Here is a 13891-nt window from a genome sequence, read left to right on the forward strand (position 1 = left end):
GGCACCAAAACCCTGTCAATGTGCCCAAGGATTTTCTGGCACGGGCCCCTCCTCACCAGGGTGCCAGGGCACACAGGACCGGGCGTGGGTGCCCTCGAGGCTCTCACCCCGGTGAATGCCATGGGGTGAGCTCACAGCTCTGGAGCTCCACCATAAACCACCAGCACCAGGCACCAGCACCAGTATTCCCAGTTCAAGCCCCCAAGAATCCCAGCCTGGGGCTGGAAGGCACCTCTGGGGATCCCCCAGCCCAACCCCTGCCCAAGCAGGGTCACCCAGAGCACGTCACACAGGGTCAGTCCAGGCAGGTTTGAATATCTCCAGAGAAGGAGACTCCCCCCCTCCCTGGGCAGCCTGTGCCCGGGCTCTGCCACCCTCACAGCAAAGATTTTCCTCATTTTCACATGGAACTTCCCATGTCTCAGTCTGTGCCCGTTGCCCCTTGTCCTGGCAAGAAGAGTCTGGCCCATCCCCTGGATATTGATAAGACCCCTCCTCAGTCTGCCCCTCTCCAGCCCCCCTTGTAGCAGCGATGCTCCAGCCCCCTACACCGGAGCCCTCTGCACTAAAGCTCCTCTGAAGTAAGAAGAACAACTACAAGAGACACCACACAGCTCCTCCCCACACCAGTCCCCCACCAGCTCCTCCCCAAAACCCCCCAGACCAGTGCGTTGCTGGTAACCGGCACCAGTTACCTTCACCCCGGAGCCCCCAGGACAGACGGACAGCGGGGGGAGCAGCCTTACCTCACCCTGGGGAGGGCACCTCCATCCCGCACCCCTCGGACCCGGCACCACGAAGCCCCTGCACCCCTCAGAGCTGCTGAAGCACCAACCAGCGCTGCCCCGAACCCCCCCCCGGGCTGAAACAAAGGGTGCTGCGGGCGGCAGCGAAGGCCGGGCGAGGGGGTGAGGGATCCCGGCTCGGGGACATTGTGCGGGGAACAAAGGCGCAGTGTTCGCTCCGGCGCGGCCCCGGGTTTCTGCCCACCAACACCAAATTCCCGGCTGCCACCACCACTGCGCTGGGAGCGGGGTCCAGTGCACCCAGACCGGGCTCTACGGGGCCGCGGGAGCCCGGCCCAAGCCACAAGCCACCCTGGAGCCCTGCCCAAATCCTGGTTGCCCCCAGAGCCCCCATGTCCCCCCAGTACCCTCCCAGAGCCCCCAGTGTGCCACAGAGCCACCCAGGACCCCCCAGCTGCCTTTGGCACTGTAACCAGAGCCCCCCCCAGGACTCTCCCAGTTTCCCCAATACCCTCCCAGAGCCCTTTGGTATCCTTCAAGACCCTCCCAGAGTCACCCAGTGCCCACCAGAACTCCCCCACTATCCCAAATTCACTCCCAGAGCCCCCCCATATCCTCCAAAGCCCCCAGGGACCCCCCGAGTGCCCCCACTATGCCCTCAGAGCCCCCCCAAGCCCTCCGAACCCCCCAGAGCTCCCAAGGGCCATCCCAGAGCCTCCCAGTAACCCCGCTGAGCACCCAACTACATCCTAAAGCTCTTCAGGACCCCCAAGAGCCACTCAAGACCCTCCCAGTGCCACCTCTACCCTCCCAGAGCCCCCCAGTTTGTGTTAAATCAAAATCTTCTCTCCCTCCGCTGCGGGGGGCTCTGGGCCCATCAGCCCTTCGTTGTCGAGGTTTTTGCTGAAGATGTGGTGGGGTTTGACCCCCCCAAGGACTGAGCTGGGGTCTGCGGCGAGGAGATGCCGTCGGCGGATCAGGGTGAGCAACACTTGGGCAAAAGGGGCTGAAAAACCCAACGAGAAACTGGTTGGGAGCTCGAATCCAGCTGCGTTTTGGGGTTTTGATGGGTGACCTGAGAGTTCCCGACTGTCCCCTCGCAGGCGGAGCCCTGGTCCATCCCCGCGCCTCCCCCAAGGTGGCAGTGGCTCCCCAGAAAAGGGACGCTCCAAGTTTTCACTGAAAAAAAAGACAAGACGATTTTTAAAGCCTTCAGTAAATACAAACATGGGAAGAAAAGGGGTTGGTGAACTCGTGATCCCACCCAAGAGGTTTAACGTGGAAACCTTTGCCCTCCAGAGCCAGGTTTGCTGTTGCGGTGGGACCCCGGTGCCGTGGTGGGTGGTGGGTTGGGGGGCACGGGGGTGATGGAGCCTTTTGATGTCACCATCATGAGAACTCACCTCAAAGCCCCGGTCTCCCCCCGATGCTCCGGCTCCTCCGTTCCCAAATCCCCGACGTCGTTCGTGGCGAGGTCCTTCCCCGGGGGAAGGTATCAGCCCAAATCCCCTCTGCCCCCCACTCCTGCCCTCACAGACCAAGTTTTTGGACAGTGAAACTGATCTTTTATTTTTCAGAGAAATTCTGCAGTTCCCTCAACACCGTGCAGAGATAAACCCATGTCTGTGTCACCGCACGGTGCCGAACCGGGGAGAGGAACCCATGATGTCCACCACAACCGTGCGTGATCTCCCTTATCACTGTCAGTATCACAATTTTACCCTGAAAAAAAAAAACCAAACCAACATTTTTCCCCAAAAAGAAGTCACGAGGTGCCTGTAAATCCTAATTCCAACATCCTCCCCCGCCAAGGGCTCCCCCCAGCCAGGCTGGTCGAACAGGAGGACGTTGCCCACGGAGCCGGAGGATGGTTCCCGCGGTCGGTAGGTCCCCGCCAGCGTTGCCCCAATGCCCTGGGGGTCCGCTCCGAAGCGCGGGCTCCGTCTAGACGAGCGGGTAGGAGGCGTAGCTGGCGATGCCGCAGTGGTTCGCGTGGTTTCTGGCCATGCGGATGTAGCCCTCGTCGCCGAAACGCACGCCCCAGCTTTTGGGACAGGACACAAAAGACACAAGAAAAATTAAATTGAGTTTTCTGGAAGCGAAGCGGCGGCTTTATCGACACCCCAACATCAGCGTGGTCCCATTAACCCCCGCCGTGGGATTTCTAGATTTAAGGACTGACTTCTAACCCTGCAACAGCCCCCCTTGCACAAGCACCCGACTGATCTCCCTCATCTGTGTCGTTATAAGGTTGTTTGAGCCATGGCCTCTTCTCCCAGGCAACCAGCGACAGGACAAGAGGACACAGCCTCAAGCTTGGCCAGGGGAGGGTCAGGTTGGACATTAGGAAGCATTTCTTCTCAGCAAGGGTCATTAGCCATTGGCAGGGGCTGCCCAGGGAGGTGGGGGAGTCACCATCTCTGGAGGGGTTTGAGAAAAGCCTGGACATGGCCCTTAGTGCCCTGGTCTAGTTGCCATGGTGGTGTCAGGGCCATGGTTGGACTCGATGAGCCCAGAGGGCTCTTCCCACCTCATTGATTCTGTGGGAGGTTACCCAGGAGGAGGCTGTCCCCACAGACAGTGACCGCACAGACCGCGAGCGTTCAGCGACGTACGGCCGTGCCCTCACCTGTTTTTCACGAGCCAGTAGTCCTTCTCGTTCAGGGTGCCGTAGCCGATGACGACGACGGCGTGGTTCACCTCGTGCGTGCACCGGGGGTCATCGTACACCCCTGGAAATGAAGGAGTTTGGAAACGTGTCATCAGACCCCCAGACCTGCCCCTGGAGTCGTCACCGGGACTGAAGTCAGCGCAGTCACCATCGTTGGTATCTCAGGTTTTGTCACCTTGATGCCCTCACCTCGGAATTAAGCCCCAACGTGCCAAATCCAACCCAGATTTAGATTCCATAAGCTTTACGTGCAGAAAGACACGGGGGACTGCGAAGAAGCTCGCCAGGGTAGAAGGACGTACCTGACCTGTACAAGAAGAAGGTGGGCTGGGTGGCGTCGATGGCAACAGAGACAGGGCCAACGTTGGCCACAGCGTCTTTCAGGGCAGCTTCGTCGGCGTACGGGAGCTCCACGTACCGGGAGCAGGTGGCGGCTCGTGCAGAAGCGTTGTACTGACACGTCCCGTTCTGGTAGGAACAAGGGGGAGTTGAGAAGAGGAGCGTGAGGAATCACCAGGAACATCTCAAGACCTTCAGGTACGTGTTTCCTACCAGCCCTCTTTAACCCTGTGCTACCCCCTGTTCTTCGCTTGGTTTTGGCCACTGTGTTTCTGTCCACAGGACTGTGGAAGGGCTGGCTGGAGGGACCCGCAGAGCCCGGCTTGGCCATCTCTCTTCCCCACAGCAAGAGCGGCCAAACCATTTCAACAAAACTCTCTGCCCTATTTCTAGAAACCTCCGATGACAACACCTGTACCACTTCCCTAGAGAAACTGCCCCTGCTTCCTCCTCCTGCCCATCTGAAGACTCATGTTTAACCTAAATTTATTTTGTTGTAACTTAAGCCCAGGGCTTCTTCCTCCCTCTGGACATCTCTTGCCCCGGTGGCTGCCCTAGCCGTGTTTGAAGACTGATATTCCACTTTGAAGACTTATATTCCACTTTTCTTTCTTGGACTGAGCTGCTGTCGCTGTAACCTGTTTCCATTGACCGTGTTTTCAAGACACCGTGTCACTTCAGGGCACCTCTTCTCTCTGGCCACCAAGACTCTCAGCATTAGGACCTTTATTTCCTTAGGACCTCACAGCAGTCACACAGCACCTGTCACAGGCAACTTATAAAAACCAATCCTATGACCATTGTTCACCTGAACCCTCTGCCCACTGAAATGGGAGAAATATCAAAACCCCATTTTTCACCTACAGAAGATGGAACAACGCAGAGAGGTGAGAACAGGAGCCAGGACTCCTGCCCCATTTTTCCCTTCTGCGTAGTAAGTTGCCTAATAATTTATGTAGGACAGAAATATACAGGTAGAAATTCTGGCTCCCAGCCCAGTCATTCACCTATGAGAAAAAAAAAAGTCTAAAGGTCCCTTCCCTGGGTGTGAAGGAACCAGCTGCAAAGGCTGAGAAGGTGACACAAGACTGGGGGACACCAGGACAGAGAGAAATGGGTGGGAGAGGAGGAGGAGGGTGGCCGTGCTGCTCCCACGCTCCTGGGTTTTCCCGCAGCCTCCACGTGCCGCCCGGGTCGGGCGCCCACCTGAGCCGTGTAGGGGTAGGACTCTTCCGAGTCGATCCCTTCGTTGTCGATGATGTACTGGAAAGCGTTGGTCATGAAACCCCCGCTGCAGCCCTTGTTCCCGTACATCACGGAGCAGTCGACGAGGTTCTGGGTGCTCAGGGACACCAGCTTCCCCGTCTTCAGCTTCACCTGGGCTTCGAGGGCTCCCACGGCGCTGAACGCCCAGCACGACCCGCAGGCACCCTGCGAAACCCCCCGGAGACGCTCAGACGCTGCCCCACGGAGCCCAGACCCGGAGGGGCTCAGGGAGAGCTTCTCACCTGGTTCTTCACCTCCGTGACGCACCCCTTCTCCCTCCAGTCCACCGTGTCCGGGACCTCGCTGCCGCGCTGCCGTCGGTACGTGGGGGCCCGGTTTGGCCGAGGAGCGACGTTCAGCCCAGTTAACAGAGCTGCCACTTCCTCACTGGTCTGGTGGGAACAGAAAAGATCAGCTCGTGATGTCCTTGGAAGTCAACTGGGTGTGTTGGAGGGGGCTTTCCCTTGCTGCAAGAGTCAGCAGGTTTGGGGAGTCACAGAATCACTCAGGTTGGAAGAGCCCTCTGGGCTCATCGAGTCCAACCATGGCCCTGACACCACCACGTCAACTAGACCAGGGCACTAAGGGCCATGTCCAGTCTTTTCTCAAACCCCTCCAGAGACGGTGACTCCCCCACCTCCCTGGGCAGCCTTGGCGTGTTATTTTTTACATTTATTTTCTAGCCGCTCATCGGAAAGGGCAAGAAAAAGGAAACACAAAGCCCAACTCCAGCACCGAAGATCCCTACGAGCTGGGGCGTTCCGTCAGCCACCACCACGAGCTGGGGACGTCGAAGGGGGATGATTTGCAAATATATGTGATGACGAGGAGCGAGTCCGTGCGCCCCAAACGCGGCATTAAGGGTTATTTCCTCACACCCGATTGCCTCACGCCAGCAGCTCCAGCACAGGAATGTCTGAGCAGTTCCTCCACGGCTGCTGGAGTCCACGAGAAGAGGACAGGCCGAGAAGGGCTGTTGGTTGTTTCTCCACCCCTGACCCACTCATATTCCTCATTAAATCAACCTCGCGGGTAATTAGAGACAAAGCAGCCCCCTCCCCGCCGCGCGGCCGGCACCCACCATGTCTCCCAGGTGGTTCATGCCCAGCTCGTAGGAGTGCAGCCCCAGGGAGCGCTCCAGGTTGTGCAGCGTCACGAGCCGCAGGTTCCTCTCCCACGTCGCGCGCCGGTCCCCTTCCTCGCTCTGAAACCAAGCGCAGCCTCGTGCCGTGGACCCGCAGCCCCCGCAGCCGTTTCACCCCGGTTTATCCCCCCAAAGGCTGTCAGGAGCCAAACCACCCCCGTGCTCCGAAGCGCCGTCGGCTGCTCTCCCCACTGGTCACACCAGAGCAGCACCCACCACGCCAGCACCCCGAGCCGCCTCCGTCCCCCCCGAGCCGCCCGTACCTCGTGGCGATACACCTTGCCGTAGGTTTTCTTCCAGAGCTGCCAGTGCCAGTCCAGCGCGGGGTCAGGGTGTCCCAGTGCCACCGCGAGCGCGGCCAGGAAGGTGATGGAAGCCACCAGCTTCATCCCGCTCCGCTGGAACGGGGCAGTGGGAGCGACGCGGCACGCACGCCGGGAGCCGAGGGCGCAGAGCCGCGCTTGACCCCTTAGTGACAAATCCGGTTTGGTCAGGGAGGCAGGAGGGTGATGACATCCCTGACCCGGACTCCCCGGTATTGCCCTTCACGGGGTGTCCACACCAGGTGATGCCACCACGTCCCGTCCTGCCCGCCCAGACAAAGGGTACCCCCTGCTGCTCCCAACCCTGCGAGATGGCACGAGAAATCCCACCCAGGACTCAGAAACTGCCCTCGGGGGGGACAATCTCCGCCGGGCCGAAGCCCTGCCTGCGCGGACACCAACACGCAGGGACACATCCAGGCGCCTCGTCTCACGGTTCCACCCTGCCCCAGAACCCTGCCCCGCGGGAGGGTTACACATCGCCCGGGCAGGCGGCTCTAGGGACAAACCTGTGTTTTCCAGCACCTTAAAAAACAACAAAAAAAATCCTATTTTTATCCAAGCGATGCCCCCCAGCTCCCGAGGACGGGCGGCTGCGGGCGATGGCCCTGAGAGGGCTTGGAGGAGGTGAGAGAGAAGATGGAGTCAGAGTCAACATCATAAAAATATTGTTCCTTCAGCTTTACTTCCTCAAAGCTCAGCCCTCCCAGAGGGGTTAGAAAATGCCCCTGACGTACCTGAAAGGGCTTCTCCGGGTGCTGGGCACCGACGCTCCGCTGCCCACAGGGTGGGTAGGGGGATGCTGGGGACAGATCCGGAGCGTCCCCAGTGCCGGGACGCCCAGGACCTCTGGCACACGGCGGCTGCGAGTCGTGGGACAAATCACGAGTCAGGAAATGAGGAAATGCTCTGATTTCGTTTTCACTTAGCTGGGCACCGGGCTCGCCGGGCCGGTCACGGGGTTATTTCCAGCAGGACCCTCAGAAAACGGTTCCAGGTGAGAGTTTCCTTCTTCCAGCACCCCAAAAATTAACAGCGAGGCTCTCGTCTCTGCGGGGCCAGCAGGCAGGAGTCGGGGTCACGCTCCTCCCATGGGACTTCTGCATTTTTATGACTTGGTGCTGAGCTGAGGCAGGATGAGGCCAAGCACGGAGCCTCGCTGCTGGCTGGAACTGGGTAGACCTGAGCTCCCCCCGCGCCGCTGCACTGACCAACCCTTGTGGGGGGAAAAAAAATAATAATAAATCACATTTATTCACCTTTCTGTGGGGCAGCACAGAGGGGAGGACACGGTGTGAACGCAGCCATGGGGTGGAGCGGAGCTGGCAGCTGGAGACACCTTCAATGCACATCCCACCGCAGCCAGCGAAGCCGCCGGGTGCCTGGAAATCGCACCCCGGGCTCCCCCCGGGGCAGCCTCCGGGTCCCCACCGAGGGCAGCGGGGCAGGAGGGCGCGTTTCCCACCACGGGACAGAAAATGGCTGCGAGAAACCATCTCCGGAGAGAGGAGGAGGAAGGAAAACCATGTCGAGGGCTTGGAGGATGCAGCTGAAGAAGCAAAAATTAGATAAAAATCAGCTGCCTCCGCCCCTGCCAGCCCCACACTCTTTTTTCTCTCCCCACCCTTTTTTTTTTTAATTTTTCAAATTTTTTTTTCAACTCCCTTCCTCCCCAGCCGCAGCAATAGCCAAATTCGCACTTTTTTGCCCAAAAAGGCTGCACCTCCTGCCTGCTTCCCTGCCAGACTTCGCTGCCACTGACTCCTCTGTGGGCAAGGAGAGGAAACCCACTTATTTTCTGTGTGCTGGAGCGAGTCAAAGCCAGCAGGGAAATACCAGATCAAGGTGTGTGAATCCAGTTTGTGCATTAAAAATACTTTTTTTTTTTTTTTTAAATCCTACCAATGCCAAGATGAGCGATGGAGGAGGGAGCTGGTGGGTTTAGACCAGCCCTGACGTGAGCACAAAGGAGCTTTGCTGACAGAACTGCCCACAGTCGGGTTTTTTGTTGTTGTTTTTAAGAGATGATGGTTTGCAGCTGCCGAGCGCGGCTTTGCTGACACCGCCGGGTTTTTATCCAGAGATGTTTCTGTCAGAGCAGCACTGCTCCATTGCAACACTTTGTTTCCTCTTGTTCTGCATTTTAAAGAGTGAAGAAAAACATTCACTAACCCATTTTAGCGCAAGGGGCTAACCATGGCCCTGACACCACCATGGCAACTAGACCAGGGCACTAAGGGCCATGTCCAGTCTTGTCTTAAACCCCTCCAGAGATGGTGACTCCACCACCTCCCTGGGCAGCCCCTTCCAGTGTCTAATGACCCTTGCTGAGAAGAAATGCTTCCTAATGGCCAACCTGAACCTCCCCTGGCCAAGCTTGAGGCTGTGTCCTCTTGTCCTATCGCTGGTTGCCTGGGAGAAGAGGCCGACTCCCACCCCGCTCCAACCTCCCTTCAGGTAGTTGTAGACTGCACTAAGGTCACCTCTGAGCCTCCTCTTCTCCAGGCTAAACACCCCCGGCTCCCTCAGCCGTTCCTCGCAGGTCAGACCCTCCAGACCCTTCCCCAGCTTGACCTTACAGGGGTCGATCAAGGGCCCTTGGCGCCGCGGTGGTGCCGGAGCTGAGCCCTGAAGCCCTAAAGGAAGGTGATGGGCACCTGAAGGCGCGTGGCCGGCACAACTGAGACCTTCGGGGTGCCCCTGGGAGCAGAGGGGGAGAGGAGAAGCTGTGGCTGCGTTTGCCATCCCCGTTTCCACAAGCCCATAGCCCTCCCCTCCACAGAGCCGGTGCCGGGCACGGCACGATTCACCGCCCGGGAGCAGCTCGGGGCATGGCCGAGACCCCGGGGGCGTTCGGGAACAGCCTTTGGACACCTCGTCCTCGGTCCCTGCCCAAATGGGAATTGAATTCACTCTCTGGGAGGCGTCACCAGTGCTGGGCACCAGGAACGAGGGGTGGCACGGGGGTGCGAGGGGGTCCCTCCACTTGCTGGGGCCGGGAGCCGGCAAACAAGGGAATTCTCCCATTTTCTTTTCTTTTCAGAGTGTTCTGGTCTCAAACAACCCCAAAATGGTGCAATCCCAGCAGGCCGTGATGCATTAATCCACATCCCTCATCCTCTCCATCACCCAGCCGGGCCCTTCGCCACCCATGTGGGTGCAAGCGGGGAAAAAGAAACTGATTTTTAAGCGTTTAAACTTTTTTTTGCGTGAATTTTTAAGGCCGACACCACCTTCCCTTCCCCTTGGGGCTTGCCCCTGCAGTCATTTTTCAGTGTTTCATTCAAAGCAGCACTCGGGTTTGGGTTTTTGGGGACACCCGGGGGTTCGGGCTGCAAAACACCACCCAACCCCGGCACAAACGTTCACCCCGAAGCCACGGTGCCGCAGCACCCCCCAAGCCCTTTGGGCATCGCTCCGCTTCCTTCCTCCTCCTTTTCCTCTCCTATTTCTTCATCCTGCTTCAGGGCTCCCCCAAAACCAGCTGGGAATTCGCAAACAGACCCCAGCAGCGTCTTTCTCTCCCCAAGCTGGCCCCATTTGATCATCAGTTTCTGGTCCTTCATGGCCCCAGCCCCTCGGCAAAGGGAAGGACCTTCCCCCCCCACCCCAGCCCCATCCCACCACGACAGCCCGGCGTGAACCAGCCCCAGGGTTTATTCCCAACGGTGTTTATTTTAAAAATAAAGTCGTCCCCTTCTCTCGGGGACGCGGAGATCCCGGAGCGCAGGGGCACAGAGTCTGGGTGCAGGGCAGTGGGGAAGGCAGCGCTCACATCTTGGGGAAGCTGGCGAGGTTGGCGATACCGCAGGCGTTGTTCATGTTGCGGGCCAGGAGGACGTAGCCCTTGTTGCCCCACTCCTCGCCCCAGCTGCGGGGAGGGAAGGCAGAGCCTGAGCCGCCGGCAGCCCCCGCCACGGCCAAGGGCAGCCCCCGCCGCCCCCCGTACCTGTTCTTGATGATCCAGTGCTTGGTGCCCTTCTGCGTGCCGTAGCCCACCGCCAGCATCGCGTGGTTGATGTTCTCGGCGTTGCAGCTCTCGTCGTAGTACACGCCTGGGGGACAGGGCGGATGGTTACGCTCGGGATAAACCACCCGGCCGTGCCTCAGTTTCCCTGAGCTGCCCCGTGCCTCAGTTTCCCTGAGCTGCCTCATGGCCAGCGGGCACCAGGGGGCTGTTTTCACCCCCCAGCCCCTCACCGCGGCTGTAGAACTGGAAGGAGGGCAGGCTGGCATCGATGCCCACGGAGACGGGTCCGATCCGGGCCACGGCTCTCTTCAAAGCCTTCTCGTTGCCTGGGGGGATCTCCCGGTAGCCGCGGCACTTGGCCGCCTTCCCGGTGGGGTTGTACATGCAGCTCTCGTCCTGCGTGGGACCAGCAAGGTCACGGTGGGACGGGGATGGGGTGGCAGTCAGGGGGGGGAGCGGATGGGGACCTCCCCCCCTGGCCCAGCCCCAGACCTGGCCGATGTAGGGGTAGGCGTCCTCCGAGTCGATGCCGCGGTTCTGCCGCACGTACTCGAAGGCGTTGGTCATGTAGCCGCCGCCGCAGCCGTCGTTGTTGGCCACGCAGTCCACCAGGTTTTGGGGGCTGAGGGCCAGCAGCTTCCCCGTCTGCCGCTTCAGCTGCCCCTCCAGCGCGCCCACCGAGCTGAAAGCCCAGCAGGAGCCGCACTGGCCCTGCAGGGACACGGCGGGTGACACCGGGGTGTCAGCCCACTCTGGGCACCCCCGGGAGCACCCTGCTTACCTGGTTCTTGACGGGTGTCACGTAGCCTTTCCTCCTCCAGTCCACGGCAGCCGGGGCTCTCTGGGTCCAGTCGGGGACGTAGAGTGTCTCGTTGCGGCGCGGGTGGCCACGGGGCACCTTCAAGCCCGTCATCGTCCTCACCACCTCCTCGCTGGTCTGGGGAAGGAGCCCGGGGTGGGTGGGCGCAGCCCTGGGGCAAGTGCAGCACCCAAGGGCGCTCAGCCCCATTGCCGTCCCCCCCCGGTGACACTCACCATGTCACCCAGGTGGTTCATGGCCAGCTGGAAGGTGTGGGCGCCCAGCGCGTGCTCCAGGTTGTGGGTGTTGATGTACTTGAGGTTCTTCTCCCAGATCAGCCTCCGCGCCACCTCGTCCGCCTGCACCACGGGGCGAGACGGCGCTGGGCGGAGGGGTCCTGCCCGCGGCCCCCACCACCGCCGTGGGGACACCAGCCCCATGGGGACGTCACCAGGGTGGCCCCCAGGGCTCTGCCCTACCTTGCCGTTGTACTGCTTGCGGTAGGTTTTCTTCCACAGGTCCCACTGCGTGTCCAGCTCCCGCTCGGGGTGCAGCTGGGCCACCACCGCGGGGACCAGCAGGGCCAGCAGCGTGGGCCACCACATCCTGGGGGACGGGGACAGAGACTGAGCCTGGGAGGGCTGGGTGGGGGACAGGACCCCGTGCCCACGACCATGTCGGGCTGTAGGGGACTGGGACCCCGTGTCCGTCCCATTTCCAGGCTATGGGCGACCCCACACACCCCGTTATGGAGGAACTGGGACCCCACAGCCACCCTGTTAATGGGCTGGGGGAGACCAGAGCCCTGTATCCCCCCCCCGCCATTAACAGGCCATGGGAACCAGCACCCCCTGCCCACCCTGGTGTGGGGCCAGGACCCCACCCCGCTTTGGGGCCGGGACCCCGCCGCGGGCAGCGCTGGGCGGGCGCAGGCATCACATGAGCCGGGACAGCTGGTTCCCATTACCGCGCCGGCGGCGCCTTCCCCGCAGCCCCAGGCCGGGGGGAAACCGAGTGTTGGGGTCCATGGAGCAGGGGGGTGGGCAGGGGGGCACCCAGGCATCCTGCCCCCCCTTGCTTTATCAACTCGCCCCCACCACCCACCGTTCCCCCAGGGATGGGGATGCCAGCCCAGCCCACAACCCTGCTCCGTGCCTCAGTTTCCCCTTTCACACCTCTGTGGGTCCTGACGCTGCCACATAGGGCCCAACTCCCCCCTGCTCCCACTAGGGTCTGTTTCCCTGGGGGCAAAATCCCCCCCAACTGCCCCAGCAAGGCCCCCCCCCGAGCTCTGCTGCCCACCCACGGGACCCCCACCCACTCGCTTACCGCAGCATCGTGCTGTCGGCGGGAGGAGGGCGCAGTCCGGGACCGAGGGATGCGGGTGCCGCGTCCCTTTTATGCCGCTGGATTGAGGAAGTTTAGAGGCAGCTGGAAAAATTTGGCAACTGCCCGAGTCTACACAGGGCGGGAGGGAGGAGGAGGAGACAGGGGGATGCAGCAGCGGCTCCCCCCCGGCTTCACGTGATGCTGAATCAGGCCTGGCTCGAGGGCCAGCGGCTCCGGATCCTGCCCTGGGGACACCCCCCTGCCCCAGGGATGTCCCCCTGCCCCAGCATCCCACCCTGGAGACACCTCCTTGTCCCACAGTCCTGCCCTGGGGACACCCGCCTGCCCCGTGGTAGAGGGAGGCCCACGATCCCCCCCAGCACCCCAGGGAGGGCTGAGCACCCACTGCTTCAGGAGAGGCATGTGGCAGGATTAGACCCTCCCCAGCACCTCGGGGGCATTGTGGGATGTCTGGAGCAGAGGACAGGACCTCATCTCTGTCCCCAATGTCCCCAACCCAGGACTGCTTCCCCTGCCACCTCCTCTCAGTGCAGGATTGGGGGGCAGAGGCTTGTCCCCCACCCCAGGCAGTGACACCGCAAGGGAGCGGGGCCAGACGGTGCTTTCTGCGGTGACGGGCACCTCATCACGAGGCGCCCGCCGGGACGAGTCAGAAAACCTTGTCACTGCCTGGAAGGCCCCAGTGTGACCCAGTGGCATCAGTCCCTTGTCCCAGGGGCACCACGCTGAGGCCATCATCATCATCCAGCCGTGGGAATGAGGACAGACGGTCCCGGGAGCAAGGGGCAGCGTTAAGGGGATGGGAGCAGCACGAAAGGACAGATGGAGGCTGGAGCCACCTTTGAGCTACAGCCATGTCACCCCATCCCGGCGGGGGTCCTGGGGAGAGGGACCCTCACCCCACACACGGGCTCACCCTCCCCGGGGGGCTGAGTCAGCCTGGGACTCATCGCCCCGAGCACGGGGCCCTGACTCGGCCGTGCGTGACCGGGCGCCGAGGCCACGGGCACGAGCCACAGGGAGCAGCTCGGGGGGCCACAGCCAGAGCAGAGGCCCGGGGGGAGGCGAGGGTGAACTGGGAGCACTGGGCTGTGCCCCCTCCCCAGCCGCAGGGAGGACACAACCACCCCCAAACCCAGCGATCACCCCAACACGCCCCAGCCCGGGACTGCGAGTGATTATGAGGGGAGGGAGGGAGGGAGCTGGGGGGCACCCCAGGACCCACCGCGTCCCCGCTGCCCCAGCGCCGCTGCGAGGACAAGGAGAGGCGTTTGGGACCACGG

At 61.3% G+C, this 13891-nt stretch overlaps 2 protein-coding genes across 3 annotated transcripts; both read right to left on the reverse strand.

Moving 5' to 3' along the window:
* Positions 1 to 2324: 2324 nt before the first annotated feature.
* On the reverse strand, positions 2325 to 7492 carry CTSS (cathepsin S). 2 transcript variants are annotated; one of them, XM_068414614.1, is made up of 8 exons: positions 7227 to 7492; positions 6430 to 6634; positions 6104 to 6226; positions 5265 to 5414; positions 4963 to 5187; positions 3720 to 3885; positions 3376 to 3478; positions 2325 to 2790 (listed from the first exon to the last, which is right to left on the reverse strand). In XM_068414614.1, the coding sequence occupies exons 2-8, from the start codon at positions 6553 to 6555 to the stop codon at positions 2691 to 2693; spliced, it is 993 nt and encodes a 330-aa protein (XP_068270715.1). In that variant the 5' UTR covers positions 6556 to 6634; positions 7227 to 7492; the 3' UTR covers positions 2325 to 2690. The 2 variants fall into 2 exon arrangements, with proteins under 2 accessions (XP_068270715.1, XP_068270716.1); XM_068414615.1 differs by lacking the exon at positions 7227 to 7492 and having other exon boundaries at positions 6430 to 6679.
* A 2652-nt stretch (positions 7493 to 10144) lies between these two features.
* Positions 10145 to 12828, reverse strand: CTSK (cathepsin K). The gene is made up of 8 exons (XM_068414641.1): positions 12588 to 12828; positions 11738 to 11864; positions 11495 to 11617; positions 11241 to 11396; positions 10952 to 11170; positions 10690 to 10855; positions 10439 to 10544; positions 10145 to 10360 (listed from the first exon to the last, which is right to left on the reverse strand). Exons 1-8 carry the CDS (start codon positions 12593 to 12595, stop codon positions 10261 to 10263), a joined length of 1005 nt encoding a protein of 334 aa, XP_068270742.1. The 5' UTR covers positions 12596 to 12828; the 3' UTR covers positions 10145 to 10260.
* Positions 12829 to 13891: the final 1063 nt, after the last annotated feature.

This window comes from Nyctibius grandis, chromosome 17 (assembly GCF_013368605.1).
Source record: "Nyctibius grandis isolate bNycGra1 chromosome 17, bNycGra1.pri, whole genome shotgun sequence".
Lineage (NCBI taxonomy): Eukaryota > Metazoa > Chordata > Aves > Nyctibiiformes > Nyctibiidae > Nyctibius > Nyctibius grandis.

Bases quoted from the DNA above. Each gene is read 5' to 3' on its own strand.
- CTSS (XM_068414614.1), bottom strand. From the start codon at position 6,555: ATGAAGCTGGTGGCTTCCATCACCTTCCTGGCCGCGCTCGCGGTGGCA. The intron at 3,886-4,962 runs GTGGGCGCCCGA...TGTTCCTACCAG, and splicing joins CCTACCCCTACACGGCTCAG to AACGGGACGTGTCAGTACAA. The intron at 3,479-3,719 runs GTACGTCCTTCT...CTTCATTTCCAG, and splicing joins CTTCTTCTTGTACAGGTCAG to GGGTGTACGATGACCCCCGG.
- CTSK (XM_068414641.1), bottom strand. The intron at 11,618-11,737 runs GTAGGGCAGAGC...CCCGTGGTGCAG, and splicing joins GCAAGCAGTACAACGGCAAG to GCGGACGAGGTGGCGCGGAG. The intron at 10,545-10,689 runs GTGAGGGGCTGG...CCTGTCCCCCAG, and splicing joins CTTCCAGTTCTACAGCCGCG to GCGTGTACTACGACGAGAGC.